The sequence below is a fragment of the Cataglyphis hispanica genome, chromosome 24, assembly GCF_021464435.1.
Source record: "Cataglyphis hispanica isolate Lineage 1 chromosome 24, ULB_Chis1_1.0, whole genome shotgun sequence".
Lineage (NCBI taxonomy): Eukaryota > Metazoa > Arthropoda > Insecta > Hymenoptera > Formicidae > Cataglyphis > Cataglyphis hispanica.
In genome coordinates, this window is record NC_065977.1 from 1991168 (window position 1) to 2007346 (window position 16179).

Consider the following 16179-nt stretch of genomic DNA (forward strand, 5'->3'; position numbering starts at 1 on the left):
AAGGTCACGAAAAAAATCGTTTCAAAGAGATTCCCTAAAAATTTAGCTAAACATTTAAGAAATAAAAAAAATCCATTAAATTGCCAAGTAATATTATTTTTAAAAGAAAATGATTAAAGCGAAGGAAAATTTTTTGATCTCGTATATCCTTACTCTAATTCAACATCTCTTTAGTTTCTTCATCTTTTTGCACCTTGATGCGCCATTTTTATATGCATTTTATTTTCCTCTATTTCTCGACGTGTGGCACTTGTACAAATTTTCCTTCCTATTGCAGTTCCACCGGAGCAGCCAACCATCTTGGATCGGTGGGGTCGCATCTTGAACGGCACAGCTGGCCCTTACGAGGAAGGCGATGCACCGTATCTCACGTGTCGCGTCACGGGCGGTAAGCTGGCACAAAATACAGTAATATAATATGTATGCGCTGAGAAACGTTTATCCGCATGCCTGCTAACTGCGCGCCCGACACATCTGCATTCGGTTATATAGGGTGTCCCAAACGCAGCGAAGTAAACTTTTCGATCGATGTTGAAGAGACTATTTCTTTAAAAAAAAAAAAAAGAGGCTAAATTATAGAATACTCTTCAACTTGAAATTATGATTGAAGATATTAGAAGAGAGTCTTTTATACGATTAACATTTGATACATGTATGTGCTGGAAGAGATAACGTACGCGCGCGGATACATTTCATCTAGGAAGAGAATTCTTTCCCCAGAATTCAATCCATCTCGAGAAGAGCTCTCTTTCTCCCATCGAATCTCTTTCCCAAGTCACACATGGCGCATTTTCGAAAGGTCGTCGCTCGCGGGCAACTTTACCGCGAAATCGTTTGCGGAAACTTGGATCGCGCGGTCGGAGTCGTTGGTGTCGCCGGTTATTAGATCAGCCAACTTTTTATCGGCCGTCGTGGCTAAGTGAAAAGTTCAGCGAGACTCTCGGTCGCTCGGTCTACTCCCCCGAGTGCGGGGGTGAAGAAGCCCCGGCCTGCGATGGATGGGTGAGGGCGCGCGAAGGGAGAAAGGGGAGCACTTCCCGCTGTTTACTTTAGCAACTGGATCTAAATTTCTGTTTATAACTGCCGCGCAACTTCTTCGACGGGCCCGCCTTAAAAGATTATTTCCAACCCTCCCTTTTCGTTTTCAATCCTGCTTGCGTGCCGCCCCCGTCCTCAAATGCCGTCCTCGCGCTCTGTCTGACGGAGGAGAGGCATTCGTCGAGCTTTCGGCGTGATTAAGCATCGCGCTCCTTTCCATTCGCTCGCGCCACTGTCGTTCTCAGGACTGGAAATACTGGGGCAGAGAAACGTCGTTGAGGATCTTAAGCCGCGTCGCGGCAAAATTTTCGGCAAACTCGACTCGCGCATCCGCATCCACGTTTTGAATATTCATTGCCGCTCTGTCGTTGTGCGTCTCTCTTTCTACTCTCATCGTTATTTAATTGTTTCAATCAAGAACTTGTATAAACGCAGATTCGAGGATGCAGCGCATTATAATTTGAGGATTTGCAAATTAATTACGATTAAGAATTTATTACTCGCCGTCTTTCGCCGCGAGAGAGAGAGAGAGAGAGAGAGAGAGAGAGAGAGAGACAGATAGAGAAAGATAAAGAGCACTATGTAAACTGACAGCGCGTTAAGCATTTTAAAGGAATGTTTTCAATCGTAGATATTCGACAATTGTTTAATTCGCGATAACGTTTGTCATACGGTAATGTTTTGATTGTTACGTCACATTTGAATAATTATCACGATCCACGGTTAAACCACGGCTGCATTTTTTATGTTTATTACATAGCTTGGTCGTCCCAAACACGGGGAACAAAGCTCAATTCTTTTACGAAATGTACAAATATGGTGAATCGATGTAATCTGTCAACGACAACAAATTTCTATCGAATCGCTCGTCCATCGGTGAACAGCGTTATACATCACGATATCGTCCATCCTTCCTGTACGTTCGTTAAAAGCGAAACAAAAAGAGTGATAGAGAGAGAGAGAGAAAAAGATATAGGGGGCTTCGTTACTACGACAGGAGATAAATCCCGTTGTTAGAATCGCTTGGTTCTCGAACAATCATATTAGTCATCGTTGCCAAATGCGCCGGGCAATGGATAACGGCGATTCGCGATGTGCCCTTGTTCATCGGCGAGTCCCGTTTCGACGGATATATATCGAAATATACGAAGCCGGGAATATTGCCGTATGCAGATTCAATGGGAATTGCATTCGCGTTGCGCATCGATCAAACGCACTGCGGCGTATAAATTGAATATCGAGAAGATCGGCTTATCCTTAACAATACGTTTGACGTCGCGCCAAAGATTCTTCCGCCGGTGTATGAATCCGCTGTTTTAATTTAGTTATAAATAACGCTTACGAATGAAGAGAGAGAGAGAGAGATTTTTTTTTAATCTGTCTTTTCCATTTTTTAATCGTTCGAGCTCGCTAGCAGAATCCATGACTCGATTCGTGGCTGCGACGTAGAATGCGACGCGGACATATAATACGAGCATTAAATGTCAAGCGAAGTCTCTTGCCAGGCAGAGGGAATAAAGCGCGCGAGTGAAGAGAAACGGGAGAGAGAGAGAGAGAGAGAGAGAGAGAGAGAGAGAAGTCGCGTGTTTTTATTTAAAATTATAAAAGCTCGCGCTTGTTAAAACGATCGGGATGACGTACCCGGTTGTAAGTGACAGGCTGACATGTGATATTCCGTTTCGCGGCGACCTTTTTTGCGCGAACGAACGTGCGTAATTCGCGTAGTTATCAAAACGCCGAAAACAGATACGCGCGCGACGGAGAGAGAGGAGGGATATCATCATAGCCGGCATACACTTATGTAAGAGAATTTTATATACATATATATATATATATATCTTTGCCTTCCTCTCGTAATGAGGTGCGCACGTTCGAGCTGCATTATCGAATTTTACGAAAGTTACGGTCTCAATGCACCTCCGCCCGCGGCGGCCGTTATTTCCGCCGCTTGTTATCTTTTACACGCATTTATCCGAGAGCCGCGGATCCCGCGGCAGAAAATTGTGCCGGGGAAAATTCGCGCAAAATCTGCGTCTCGGATACGCCCTCCGGACGGTCGGTCTAATCTTCATAAAGCGAATGCAACCGTCGCAGCCAGCCGCGACGAGAAATCCAAAAATAGGAGAGCCGCGTTTGCGTCTCTCTCTCTCTCTCTCTCTCTCTCTCTCTCTCTTTCTCGCGTGCGCAATTCCCCTCGTTTTGTAAAAACGGCACCGTGTGCCGCGTAATTAAGCGGCGCGCAATGTCGACGTTGATGTAATAAAAATGAGAATTTAATATCGCGCTCATCATTCTCGAGTTTGCCGCCGCGTTTACCATCTAAACGGATCGATCGATAAAATGCTACGTGCTGCGCGTACGTAAATAAGATTTTTAATAAGTCGCGCGAATATTTACACGCGGTTCCCTTTGACGTGAAAAGGACATTTAACAATCGTAGCGTCACTCGTTTTAATTTATGACGTAAATTAGTCACGTAAGCAGTTTTAAAAGTCAATTCCTGCCGCGATATTCTTCCTCGCCGTTTTTCCTTTTCTCTTTCAAAATGAGTGAAAAGAACCGTGCAGGAGAATCGAGCCGCGATTATACACTTCTCTCTCCCAAGTACTCTCTTACACGCGACTTACAAGTAAGCCTAACCCTCTCACACGGGATATAATCCGCGTTATCTATAATTTATGACAATGCCGGTGAGAAAATTTTACGACTCGCTTCGCGAGCAGAGAGAATTTATTGCCAATTACTTGACTTCGTGCCCAGAAAGAATCTCTCTCTCTCCACGAGGATGTACCACGCGCGTGGAACACTCTTTCACCCTCCTCACCGCACACGTGGGGAAAAATTCTGCTCTTCTCCTCTCTTTCTCTCTCTCTCTCTCTCTCTCTCTCTCTCTCTTTCTTTCTCTTGTCCTCATATCTAGATTCGCGGGTTGATCATCATCGATAACAGCCCTCGAATTCATTCAAGGAGGATGCAGCTTCGGTCGCACTTCGAATCGCTCAAAAATCGAAAATGAAGATACGATTATCGGTGTGCGGAGACGAATGACGTGAAGGACCTTGGCGCAATCGTAAAATAAAAGTAACGGCCTCCTTTCGTACAAACGGGAGGAAGAAATAATTTTGCCATTGATGAGGGGACCCATGGGAAAGTGAGAGAAACAGCACTTTGGGATACGATACTCGAATCGACGGAGCATCCACATTAATCCTGGCGACAAGCGCGTGACGAAAATCGAGATGTTGGATTCGATTTCGGAGGATCGGTGTTTTTACAGCCACGCAATACAATTAAATGCAAATTCCACGCCGTCGAATATGCAATTTTCCACGTGTCTAACAAGAATATTAATATCGGGGCGGATTTCATCGATGGAAAAATTATTTTCAAATATATGTTTTAAAATATTATATTTATAATATTTTTCTCTCTCTTTTTTTTTTGTTTTATTTGTAATAGACCTCGGGTCTTTTTTATAACGTTACGCACGTTTATTGTCAACATCATCTAAACGCAATTACGCAATATGCCCATAAATGACAGTTTTATATAGCGCAATAATATTTGCAAATAATTGTTTGATTATACGAAATTTTTTTTATAGAGGGTAATAATCAAGCAAACCAATATTTTTGATACGAAAAATTTATTTTAAAATTGCATGAAATAACTTAAAAGAGAGAAATAAGAAGAATTTTACGGATATCAATAGTTTCACTTGTAAATGCGTAGGAAAAACGTCAAAATCAGTGACAATTAGGTGGGTTTATTTTGTTTGCACTTTTTACACTCGCTCAGATTCTTTGCTCTCTCTCTATCTTCAACGCCAGACTATATATTCACGAAAAAAAAAAAACAAAACCTTAGAGTCTTCACAGACAAAATTGCACGGACATATAATGTATATCTGTAAAAAAAAAAAAAATTAATCATATAGAATGCTTCTTTATACTAGGCGAGTTATCAAACATGAGAATATCGCCTAGAAATATAAGAAGGGAGAAGAAAAACAAGGAAATATAAAACTGCAAATTGTGTGTAATGATCGCGATCGTCAATTTTCAGTTATCGCTCCCTCATGACGATAGACACACCGGTAGCGAGCTAGTTTATTTTGGCCTGCGTGATGTGCGCGAAACAAACGGATATTTCTCTCCCGATTCCTCCACATTTTTTCGAGTATATAACTGCGAAGCACTCTCCCTATTTCCCCGGAGCGCACGTATAAGCTTGCTGCGCGGCGTTTATCGGAGAGGAATCTTCGGATAAAACGAATACGTATTTATCCTTCGCCAAATCTCTCCGTTACGGCGCGATATATCGCCGTGTCGAACGTCACCGGATGTTCCGGTGTAACGGAAATGCGCGTTCTCGCGTAATTGCATAATTAAATATTTAATCAAATAGATTCACCGACCGTAGATAATTGCGATCTAATTTATATATATAACGTTGATTAAATAATTGCTCTCCTATTAAATTGCATGACGATGATTACTTACGTTTCGAACAGAATTACGGCTCATTCGGACTGTTAGTTGGTAAAGAGAACGACGCGCATACATTACCCTTCATGGTCGATGTGTGGAGTAAAAGTAGCTGCATCGTATCCGCTTATATCGGAACGCTTGAATTTCAGCTGAGCACGTATTCCTCGCGAAACAGAGATGGTATTTCGATTGTAAAAATTCATTCGCGTTCGCCGCGGTATTGAAACTAAACCCTGATGAAGGGTGAAGGAGGGAGGAGGGACGGGATGGAGGGGGGGGGGAGGAGGAGAGACGATAAAAGAGGCGACGAGAGAAAGCGTTGAAGGAATTTTTTGCGATACGCCCGCGTAGAAAATATTCGCTGGACATCGAGTGGAGCGGGTGAGTTTTTATCGCGGCACGGAAATCGATATTGATCGACGAAACGATTCGAATATGATAGCGCGCGATGATGCGCAGCGTCTCGGGAAAGCAGGGCGGGGGAGAAAGAGGGTGGAAAACATAATCCAGTATCGGAGGTAATCGAGCACGTAAACTCGCAGAGATCGTAAATCGCGAGATCGTTTCAATCGAGAATAAGATACGACGTGCGATAAATGAAAATTCGCGTTATAATGCATATGTCGAATCGAGAAATGTACAAGTTGAGATAAACGCGATATATCGCTTTCTCTTTCTATTCAAAAAGCGCGAGAAGGCATGAAGCGGTTCCATGAGAAAAATTTCGCCGATCGTATATAAATATCGCGCGTAAACGTCCGCGTAAATAGCGTCGTAAAAATTCTCTCCCCCTCCCTCCCCCCTCCCCCCTTTTGCCCTCTCCATTTCTTCGACTCGTAATCTCGAATAAGATTTACTGCCGTCGTTTTACGGCCGCAAACAATTGACCGATTGACGGTGTCGGTTGGACTCTGGCGAGCGATTTAATTGAATCTACCGCGATGAGGAATGTCAATTGTGTCCACGTGGAGAGATCACGTGACAAGAGATGCACAGCGTACGATATCTATCCTCCGACATAATGCGCAACAGTCGATAAAATGCCGGATGTATCGCGAGAACGACGAAAATATTGATATCGCAGACGTAATAAGCATAGCTCTATCGGTTTCGCGAACTGAAGACGCAAAAATCTTCCTACATATATCGCGCTCTTTCTACCTTCATATTTCCGTAATAATATCGTTTTGCCGATCTGTCAATGCGAACATTTTTCAATTTGCCGAGTCTCTCGCGGGATATTTCATTCTTGGCGCTTTCGTAAACTTCCGTAACACAATGATAACAAAAATATATAATAATGTTTTAAGCGTAATATTATATAATTTAACAAAAAAAAACACAAAAATAAGACTAGTTACTTCCTGTAGTATTTTTGAATGCGATTTCGATTTCTAAATCGTTTCATTGTGTCAATTTTGAAAAAAGTTATTTTAATGTTATTTATTAAATTTGAAAATTTTTTTTTAGATTGTTAAATATACGACATCTGCGATGTCAAAATTGACAAATTCAAAATGTATACAGAATTTTTTGCATATATATATATAAAAGTTTATAAAAATTTATACATTTTGACATCTGTTGTATTAATTGCGTCATTTTAAATTTGTCAATTTTGACATTAGATTCAACGATTTGAAAAATGCTCAAGTTTGAATAAAAATAATTGAGAATTATTTGGTAGAGCCTCCCTCATATTCAATCATTAATATTTAAACATTATCGATATAACAAAATCTTTTCTCAAAAACAGAAAATCCTAATAACATATTTAATTTTGATTGCAATAAAACTCCAGCATGAAAAAATGACGAAAAACTGCTGACTAGTCTTTCAAATCGAAAAAAGTTATTTTTTATCCAACTGTGTTATTATCGAACGTAGACTTGCAAAAAAAAGAGAGACAGAAGACGTATATGTTTCCTTCGTACCACAGTCGGTCCCCGGAGATCATGGCAGTACACGGGAAGAGTATCGCGATCGGTTTTAATCAAACACAAGGAGTCTCCTGAATCGTGACGAGGAGGGGCGCCGTGATCCCGCCGGAGGATTCGCCGGCTCCCTCGACGGAGTAGGTATTTGCTTTGAGCGGAGTTCGAACGGTTTACGACGGTAAACTTGTTAGATGTGAGACTCCGGGCGCGGCGCAGCTCTTGCGGCCCGGTCTTAATCCCGGAAGATATCGTCCGGTATCCGCGGATTAAAATCCGCACTTTAGCGCCCTCCGTTTCTCCTCCGTTGGTTATCGTTGAGCTCGAGGGCAACGAGAAGTGGGATGCGTCCTTCTGTACCAAGAGCAAGTCCGAATATAGTCCGAGCACTTAAAGTCAACGCCAGGGGCTCACTACCGACATCTTACCACCTTCCCCCTCCGTTTCCTGTCCCCCCTTATTCCGCACAACCGCCCCGCCGACCACTCGCTCCAGTCCCTAAGTACTCATGCAAACGAGCGGCTGAGCTTACGAATTAAGTGGAACCGCCGCATCGTTATAGCGCGCCGTCTGCTCTCTGAAAAATGCTCACCGTCGAATTAAGCGTACAGCACAAAAGGGTCGAGCTCCTCTTTTTTCCTTTTTTTTCCTTCTGCTTCTTTTTTTTTTTTCTTCTTCCGGGAGAGTTTTCTCAAAGCGGCGAGATTGCCCGATTTGTATAATTAGCGACGACGAAGCTCACATGGAGGTTCGGCGAAAAATATAATTCTCTGTGCGTGAGACAGATTATTAAAGTAAAATTTGTATGAAAATATTGCCAAGTATTGATGTGTGTAAATTTAAGAGCGATTGATGAAAGGAGCACTTTTGTGAATCAATGAGAATATTAAAGCATTTCCAAGAATCAATGAAAATATATTTTGCTTTTCTATCTTACGCTTCACGCTGATTATGGCAATGAGATCTTAATGAAAAATCAGCCAATTGATCTTTCTCAGTGAGATTTCGCTATTTCCTATAATTTAACTGACATCACTGCTTATCAGTGTCAATACAATGATTTCATTTCGCAAAATATTGAATATACTGGCATTCTTGAATAGAATTTATCGCTTGGTTAAGTTTTATTGCATGAAAGAGCAATCGATGTACGCTTTTATTTATATCTCAATATGATTATGATATTATTAAATTTAATTAAAAAAGACATGCAATGAGATGATCTCGCACTTATAAATCCACAGAAATGAAAAATGGTAAAAAATCCCCTTTATCCCTCAAATTGATTTATCGTATCTGTGAAAAAGTCATAAACTCTCAGGCAAAATCTAATAGAATTAAACATAAATTAATTAATTTCGAGAGATGAAGCGACAACGTGACGTTGGCCAGGCGGCGTTGCGCGACAAAAAGAAGCGAAATGAACAGTGAGGGGGAATCGCGAGGGAGGGAGGGAGGGGGGAGAACGATGAGAATCGGAAGCAACGAGACGGTTAAAATGCAATCAGGATTGGCGGGCATCGTGAATAACAATGATATGGAACTAATCTAAGCAAGAGGCTGTTTGCGCTATGTGCTTTCCGGCTCGAGATCAGGTTGCAATTTTAAGTGCCGCGCCGATGCTGCATCGGACCTGATTAAATTGCGTTTCCGCCGTCGCACACCACCGTGAATAACAATGAAACGATGGCATTCGGATGGCACATTTTTTTGCCCGCAATTCCGTGAGGCTTCGAGGAATCGCACACCGTCCATTTTCCCGGCGATTTTCGTTTGATTACGCCACGCGTATGTAGGTCGAAAAAAAAAAAAAAAAAATCAAGTTTTTCCCTCCAGAAACGATTTCATATTCCGCACAACATCATATCGATAAGGAAATATAAATATTGATAACCGCGTAACATCTATATAAAATACGTTCTGGATTATGTTATATTAAATTAAATGTTACATTAAATTAAATTGAAATTGACTTTTGCGAATGGAAAATATTTATGTGATTTGCAATAAAATAAATCTTTGTTTATTGTTTTTTTTTTTTTTGTTTTTTTTTTTCGTTTCCGACAGAATTTTTATAATTCTAATAGCATTTTTCAAATATTTTCTGGGACATGTATTGCGCGTGTTCCAGTGGTACGAGAAGAATTGATGGAAAACACATATGCTTGTAAACAAAACAGTTTTCATAAATAAAGTAAAACTCATTTTTCACAATTTTGAAAATTTGAACCTTTTGCGGCCGTCAAGTTTATCGATTTTGCTTTTAGATGAATTTCCGTGACTCGCGTTAAAGCTACAAAGAATAGATGTACCTGCCACAATTTTTTACTGCATAAAAATAATCGAAATTTATGTTGATAAAAAAAGAAAGGCTATTTGAACAATTTCAAAAATTTTCAATATTTTTCTCTTATATTTTTTATTTTTAAATGAGCATAATTATGCTATATTAAACTTAAAATTGGCTGCAAATTGATTCAAACAGTTTTTTAATTAAAGAAAAATCTGGGAAAATATATTATCTCAAAAATTGCTTATTTTTTGCACAAAGAAATTACTGCATATTTGATTTCTCTCGGCAGGCTAATTAATTTGTAAAAAATTTTTCATGACACGCGAATCTATGAATCGCTTTCAATATAATATTCATATATAATGCACGGAAAATTTGAATCAGAATTTGCGTAACATTATCTATGAAAACTCATTTCAGAGAGAGAGAGAGATAGAGAGAGTTGAATACACATCCTCAATAAGTATGAAACGAAGCGAGATTGCGCCGAGACCGACACTATTTCCCGTAACAGGAATTATTTCCGTCTGTATCCGGTGCAAGCTACGGTTACTATCGTTACACGCTTCTCTTTTGATCACGTCGTCAATCTGTGTTCCACAACTCCGGCCAGGTAGCAGAAATATTGGCGCGATAATCAGCAACCTAATATATATCACAATAAAATATCGATACATGCGTGCATCGAATGAAGTCACTCTCTGTCTCTCTCTCTCTCTCTCTCTCTCTCGTTTCCTCTTTTAACAAATTATTTAAAAAGCTAGCAGGGCATACACGAACACAAAAAAAACGACTACTAATATTTTAATATATTATTAGAAGAAAACTATGTATATTACAACGCATATGTATATATATTATTAAAAAAAAAAATTTAAAGAGAATTGACGATATAAAGAAAATTCTGCTGTATTGTAATTGTGTATTGTAATGTACCAATTTTTCTCGATTACCAACAACTTCGCGAATCGAAACTATGGGTAAAATGCGCCGTTAATAGTCCCTCTCTCTTTTTATAGGAAATAAGGCATATTGTTTAAACATTTTAAAGCGATAACGAAGGGCAAAAAATATTTTGCGTGCGAGCGATGTACGTAGCATATACATTTACTTTCGCGCACACTTTATTTCGATATCGAAAGAGTCTGGAACACTCTGCGGAGGCCCGGTCGTGTAATCTCGTTTTTAATTTTTCAATCACTTTGATCGCGCTTTCCCGCGCCATGTATATTCCAGTGTATTTATTGCCTTTCCCTCTCCCGCTTCTCTATCGGCGCGGCTGGCAAGCTATAACTTCCGGTTATCGAGCAAACAGCGGCCTCGAAAGACCCCCAAAGTCTCTCTCCTAGTTTTTGTTTGGCATACCGCACGAAAAACTCGGGGGGATATCGGCTAATTTAAAAGTTCTCGGAGAGAAACTCGTCTACCGCTTAGTATCCCCGGCAAAGCTCGTTGCACCGTGTATACGAGCTCCTCGCGCCCATCATTCCTCGTTTTTTTTTTTTTCGGGTCTAAATGATAGGTACGAAAAATACGTGGGGAGGACTTTTATGGAAAATCAATTGCGAGAAACGAGCTGGATTAAAATTAGCCCGCGCAGATAACGCGGATTATGAAACTTAAAGTAAGTTCGACGTCTTACGTTTGTTGCAGGTAAACCGCAGCCCATGGTCAGGTGGCTCGTGAATGGCCGAGTGAAAGACGAGGAATACGAAAATAATGCCGGCGATGTAATCGAGAACAGGTAGAATTTCTTCGACAAAGATAACGGAGCGTGCATATTTTTTATGCGCGGAATCTTTTATCGTCCCCCCTCTTTTTTTTTTATCTCTGTCTGGCATGCGATTAATTTCTCACATAGAAATGCTTTATTTCTCTCAACAGATTAACGCTGCAGCCCATCAGCCGGTCTGATCTCGGCTCAAACTTCACCTGCGAAGCGCGCAACACGGATTTGGTGGACGCGAAGGAAACCTCGATTACTTTGGATCTCAATTGTAAGTAAATTAAATTAAAATTAAATTCTTCTTTCGTCGATTCTCAATTGGAGAAGAGGTTTCTCTGCGAGAAAAGGCAACGTAGATAAATATTCTTATACACGAATTTTCACTTTTCTCTCTCTCTTACACAAAAAAAAAAAAAATGCTTTTATTAAAAGCGCAGTAGACTAATGAAAGCAAAGGGGAAATATAAATTCTTATCACGTGGCCAACAAATCAGAGAGGCCTCACCCCTAAGCCTATCTTGTCTCGCATTAACGATAAAATCTACGAGACACCAAAAGTGGGCCAACATCCTTTGCTCCCTCGCCGCTGGGTGAGTCGCCTTTACAGGAAGATAAGGAGAGATAAGACGAGAAATATATTAAACCCACTTTCTCGAGGAATGGGGGAGGGGATGCCGGCTCTCCTTCGTCGTTCCTCCCTTACCTTCTTCTGGAAAAGAGCCCGAAGAGGCATGAAAAGTAGACTATTCTCTAGGCTTGGCGAAATTAGAATTCTTCGTTAAGCTCCTCCTTAGCGCGGGCGGGTGGGAAGAGGGCGAAGTGTAGAATAGGGATAAGATCCTAATTTTCGTACTACACCGAAAAATTGGCAAGGGCGCGCGGGATTTTATCTCGTCGGGCTATCCAAACGTGACAGATTCGAGACACTGATACGGATTTTCGTGTTCACCGCCGTTCCCACTCGCGACCCTTCGATTATTCGATTACCGGCCCCTTGATTCGATTACGCCGTTATCCATCACCGACGTTCTCGTAAGGATTCCATTAGTCTCGTTCGCTTTTTTTACGCGTGTATTATGGAAGCGGGAATTTCGCTTTTGCCCGAAAAACATTCGTGATCGATACGCGATCCAATAATCAGGCCCTCCAAAAATCAGGGATTTTCGCCGAGGCCAGTAACGAAATTGAAGGCCAGTTATCGACGAGCGAAAAGACAGAGAGAGACAGAGAGCCCCATCATGGTGAGAAATAAAAAAAAAAGAAAAATTACAGATTGAAGCGATCAGAGAGAAAACCGTGATGAGGGGAAAAGGAGCGTATCGAGATCTAGCCTGACCTAACGATTGAAGTCTCTTTTATTTTTCGTTACTTTGGCAAAGTGCCCGCGCGTATTTATTTCCCGTCGTGTCGTTTTATTTTATTAGGTGGCGAAATAAAAATTAGAGTTTTTTTTATATAAACAGGATGCTCTTCGGTGCTTTTATCAATCGCGAGATCGCCGTATCGATGGATGCATCAACGCTCATCAGCATTAACTTTGAAGATTGATCAAAGTTAACGAATCAAGCTCTGTTGCTACGACAATAGCGTACATATTTATGTTCTATATTTTATTTTACAGCCTCATATAGACTGTTATTCATTTTTAAATTTTATAAATAATTGCATACATATATATTTTTCAATGCACGTCTAAGCCAATGCGACATTCTCAAAAAATTGAATATCATATCCAATCGATAATTTTCGCCCTCAAAAAATTATCAGATATATCATATATTTATTAAGCCCAAAAATGGGACATAAAAGAAAAGGGGAGAGAGAAAAAGAAACTGCTCTCCATTAGAACAAATCATTTAATCAAGCAAATGGAATGTTAAATATTTGTCCTCATCAGTATTCGCTGGAAATAAGGACGGTAATATAAAGACAATAAATAATATATGCTACTACTATTATCGGAGCAAAGTGCATCGCAAAAAACCGTATGCAAGTCTCTATTCACGGCTTTTCATATTTCACAGACGAACGAATCGTATGTAGTCGACACCGGCGAATTGGAAACCTGAATTTATTGGCCGACAGAGCGATCGTCACGGCGAGAGTAAAATTTAGGACATTGCAGTTTTTATCGCACACACACACACACACACACGTATATACGCGAAACTCGATAAGGTGCGAAATTATTTAATAATAGATTGGGAAACAATGATTGTGAAAAGTAACAATGCGCTTTGTAGCCACGGGGCGAAAAAAAAAGCGGCAAAAGAACGATATCGTATAAAATATTTATACGACTAAATAGTCGTATATCTTGCGCAAAAATATTTGCGAATAAATGCACGTTAGATGCACCGCACGTCCTGCAGCGCGCGACGTCAAATATATTTGTTTAACTTACGCAATTACTTTCACGTTTTGCGCGCGACGCGATGGCTGTATCGATACGACGAAACGAAATGCCGATATGCTTCGCCCCAAAGTGAAGGGCGGCTGCAATCTATCATTTTATAACGTGAGATCCATTCTGACATGGCCACGGTTTTTACTCATTTTTTTTAATTCGTTATTTTTAATTTTTTGAAGCAAATTGTAGTAAAATATTGATCCTAAATATAAAATATTAAGTGTATTTTTATGTTTGTATAAGTGAAAATTTTTTAAATAATATGCCAACTTTAATAATTTTATTCTTAAATTTATTTGAGTGAATTTTCGAAATGTTTATAAAATTTTGAAGAGAAAGAGAGAAGCAGTTGAATTTTTTTATTATAAAAGATGAAAATTTTTGGCAGACTATGTTCAAGAGAATTAAAATTTTATATGCGGAAATGTTAAATTAATTGATTGAACACTGCTAGTATTAAATATTTAAAAATTATAATATTAATTGTAAGAATATTTTTAAGAAGTGTATGTTTTCTAAGAAATTCAGCAGAATATACGCTGATAAAATTCTGTGGCCTAGCATTAGGCTTTATATCTGCGCATAATGTATATTCTCGAGAGTTATTCTTTTTTTTTGCAGTGAAACCTCTAACTGTGACTATAAGGAGGCCGGGCAGGAAAGAAATCGGCAACGAGTCCCTCCTAGCGGGGAAGCGATACGATATGGAGTGCGAGACTATTGGTTCAAGGCCACCCGCGGTGATAACCTGGTACAAGGGCCGGAGAAGACAGCTGAAGCACACGACGGTAAGGAAGAGAAAAATAAGAAAAAGTAATGCAGTGCGGATCCTCGAGCTGGAAGTAGCCGCTCCTTATCCCTCTCGTGGCTTAGCGCGTGGCGAGTCCCGTATCTTTTATCTCACGGCCTGCACAAAAGCCACCTCCTCTTCTCATCCGCCTCCTTCTTCCGCGACCTGTCGCTTTCATTTTTGTCCCGGCACTTTCGTAAAACACGGAGGAGGACACACAGCCGAGGACTCCGCGTGCTCTGGGTAATCCCAAGAGGCGCGAACTTTATCTCTACGTGCTACGTGCTTCGATTAATCAGGACTTATTTGCTAATCATCGCTAAAGCATCGCTTGTTGTAACGCGATTCGATTTGTGCGTAATTCCCGCGGCGCGCCGAGGCACGTAATTAACGGTTGAGCTGCGCTTATTATCCTCGAGTCGGGTCATCGTCGTTAATTAATCGGGAGTTTAAAAAAAAAAAGAGACCGGCAGCTGGGATAACACGTTGGCTCCTTGTCAGACTCAATTTCATTCGAGTTTTTTTTTCCAACTTTCATTTACAAAGCTTAGGAACTTTCTCTTGTATTTTTTCCCATGAATTCGTCAATTTGTACGAGTTGGTTGCGAGTTTTTCTCGCTGAAAAGTCTGTCGGTGAATCGGAAATACGAATTCGAGATTTCAATTAATTGAATACATATTATTTCTGCGCTCAATGTCTCGGAGAATAGCTCGCCAAATTGTTCTTGCTCATTCACGATAACAGCTCATTTCTATGTGTTGTTTTTTTTTTTTATTTCTTTATTTTTTATGAAAAGACTACTTGTATCAAGAGAAATGTATCATTTATAAGAACCGAGAATAAGAATTCTCTCGGCGTAGCAGTTGAAGCGTCACTCTCGTTTATACGGCGTTATAATTGTTATAACGGCGTTCTCTCTTCGAAAAAATTGCCACTTATTCGCGCCAATTAAAATCCTTGCGTTCGAATCGAGTTGACTAACGAGACCAATTGATGCTTGAGAAATAGAATCCGATGCCGCGAGTCGTTTTCTTAGCAATACAGGATATATCGCAATATATAATAATAGCGAGAGTCAAGTCAATTTTCCAATGACACTCTCGTGAGTTACGTGCCGGTTTCGAGCTTGTTCAGAATGAGACGTTCGGAACGAGCGCGGCAAAGGACGCGGGGGATAAAAAGATCGAAACGCCCCGGGGAACCGATAACTACACCCCTCGGTAGAGAATCTTTCCCTTGGGAGAGATTGTTGCGAGGGAGAAGCACAGTCATAAGACCTCGGGCGGGCCAGGACAAAGAGGAAGGATATAGAAAGCGAGAGAGAGAGAGAGAGATAGAGAGACCAGGTACAAATAAAGAATCGGTACTCTCTCTCCGAACGGATTGGATTCGCCTGAGCTCGAGTCACATCCGATTGTGATAGCGGGTTGAAAGCGAATCGAAAGGGAGGTTGAAAGCGTCGGCGGGTAGCGGAGATCGGAACTTTGGAGACGTGCC

At 40.7% G+C, this 16179-nt stretch overlaps 1 protein-coding gene across 5 annotated transcripts in view; it reads left to right on the top strand.

Moving 5' to 3' along the window:
- Window positions 1–16179, top strand: part of LOC126858056 (nephrin-like) — a 344534-nt gene that overhangs the window by 282462 nt on the left and 45893 nt on the right. For all 5 annotated transcript variants that reach the window (XM_050608060.1, XM_050608062.1, XM_050608061.1 and 2 more), the window contains 4 exons: window positions 278–388; window positions 11409–11499; window positions 11640–11752; window positions 14513–14679. In XM_050608060.1, coding sequence (XP_050464017.1) covers window positions 278–388; window positions 11409–11499; window positions 11640–11752; window positions 14513–14679 — 482 coding nt within the window. The remainder of the gene's footprint in view (window positions 1–277; window positions 389–11408; window positions 11500–11639; window positions 11753–14512; window positions 14680–16179) is intronic.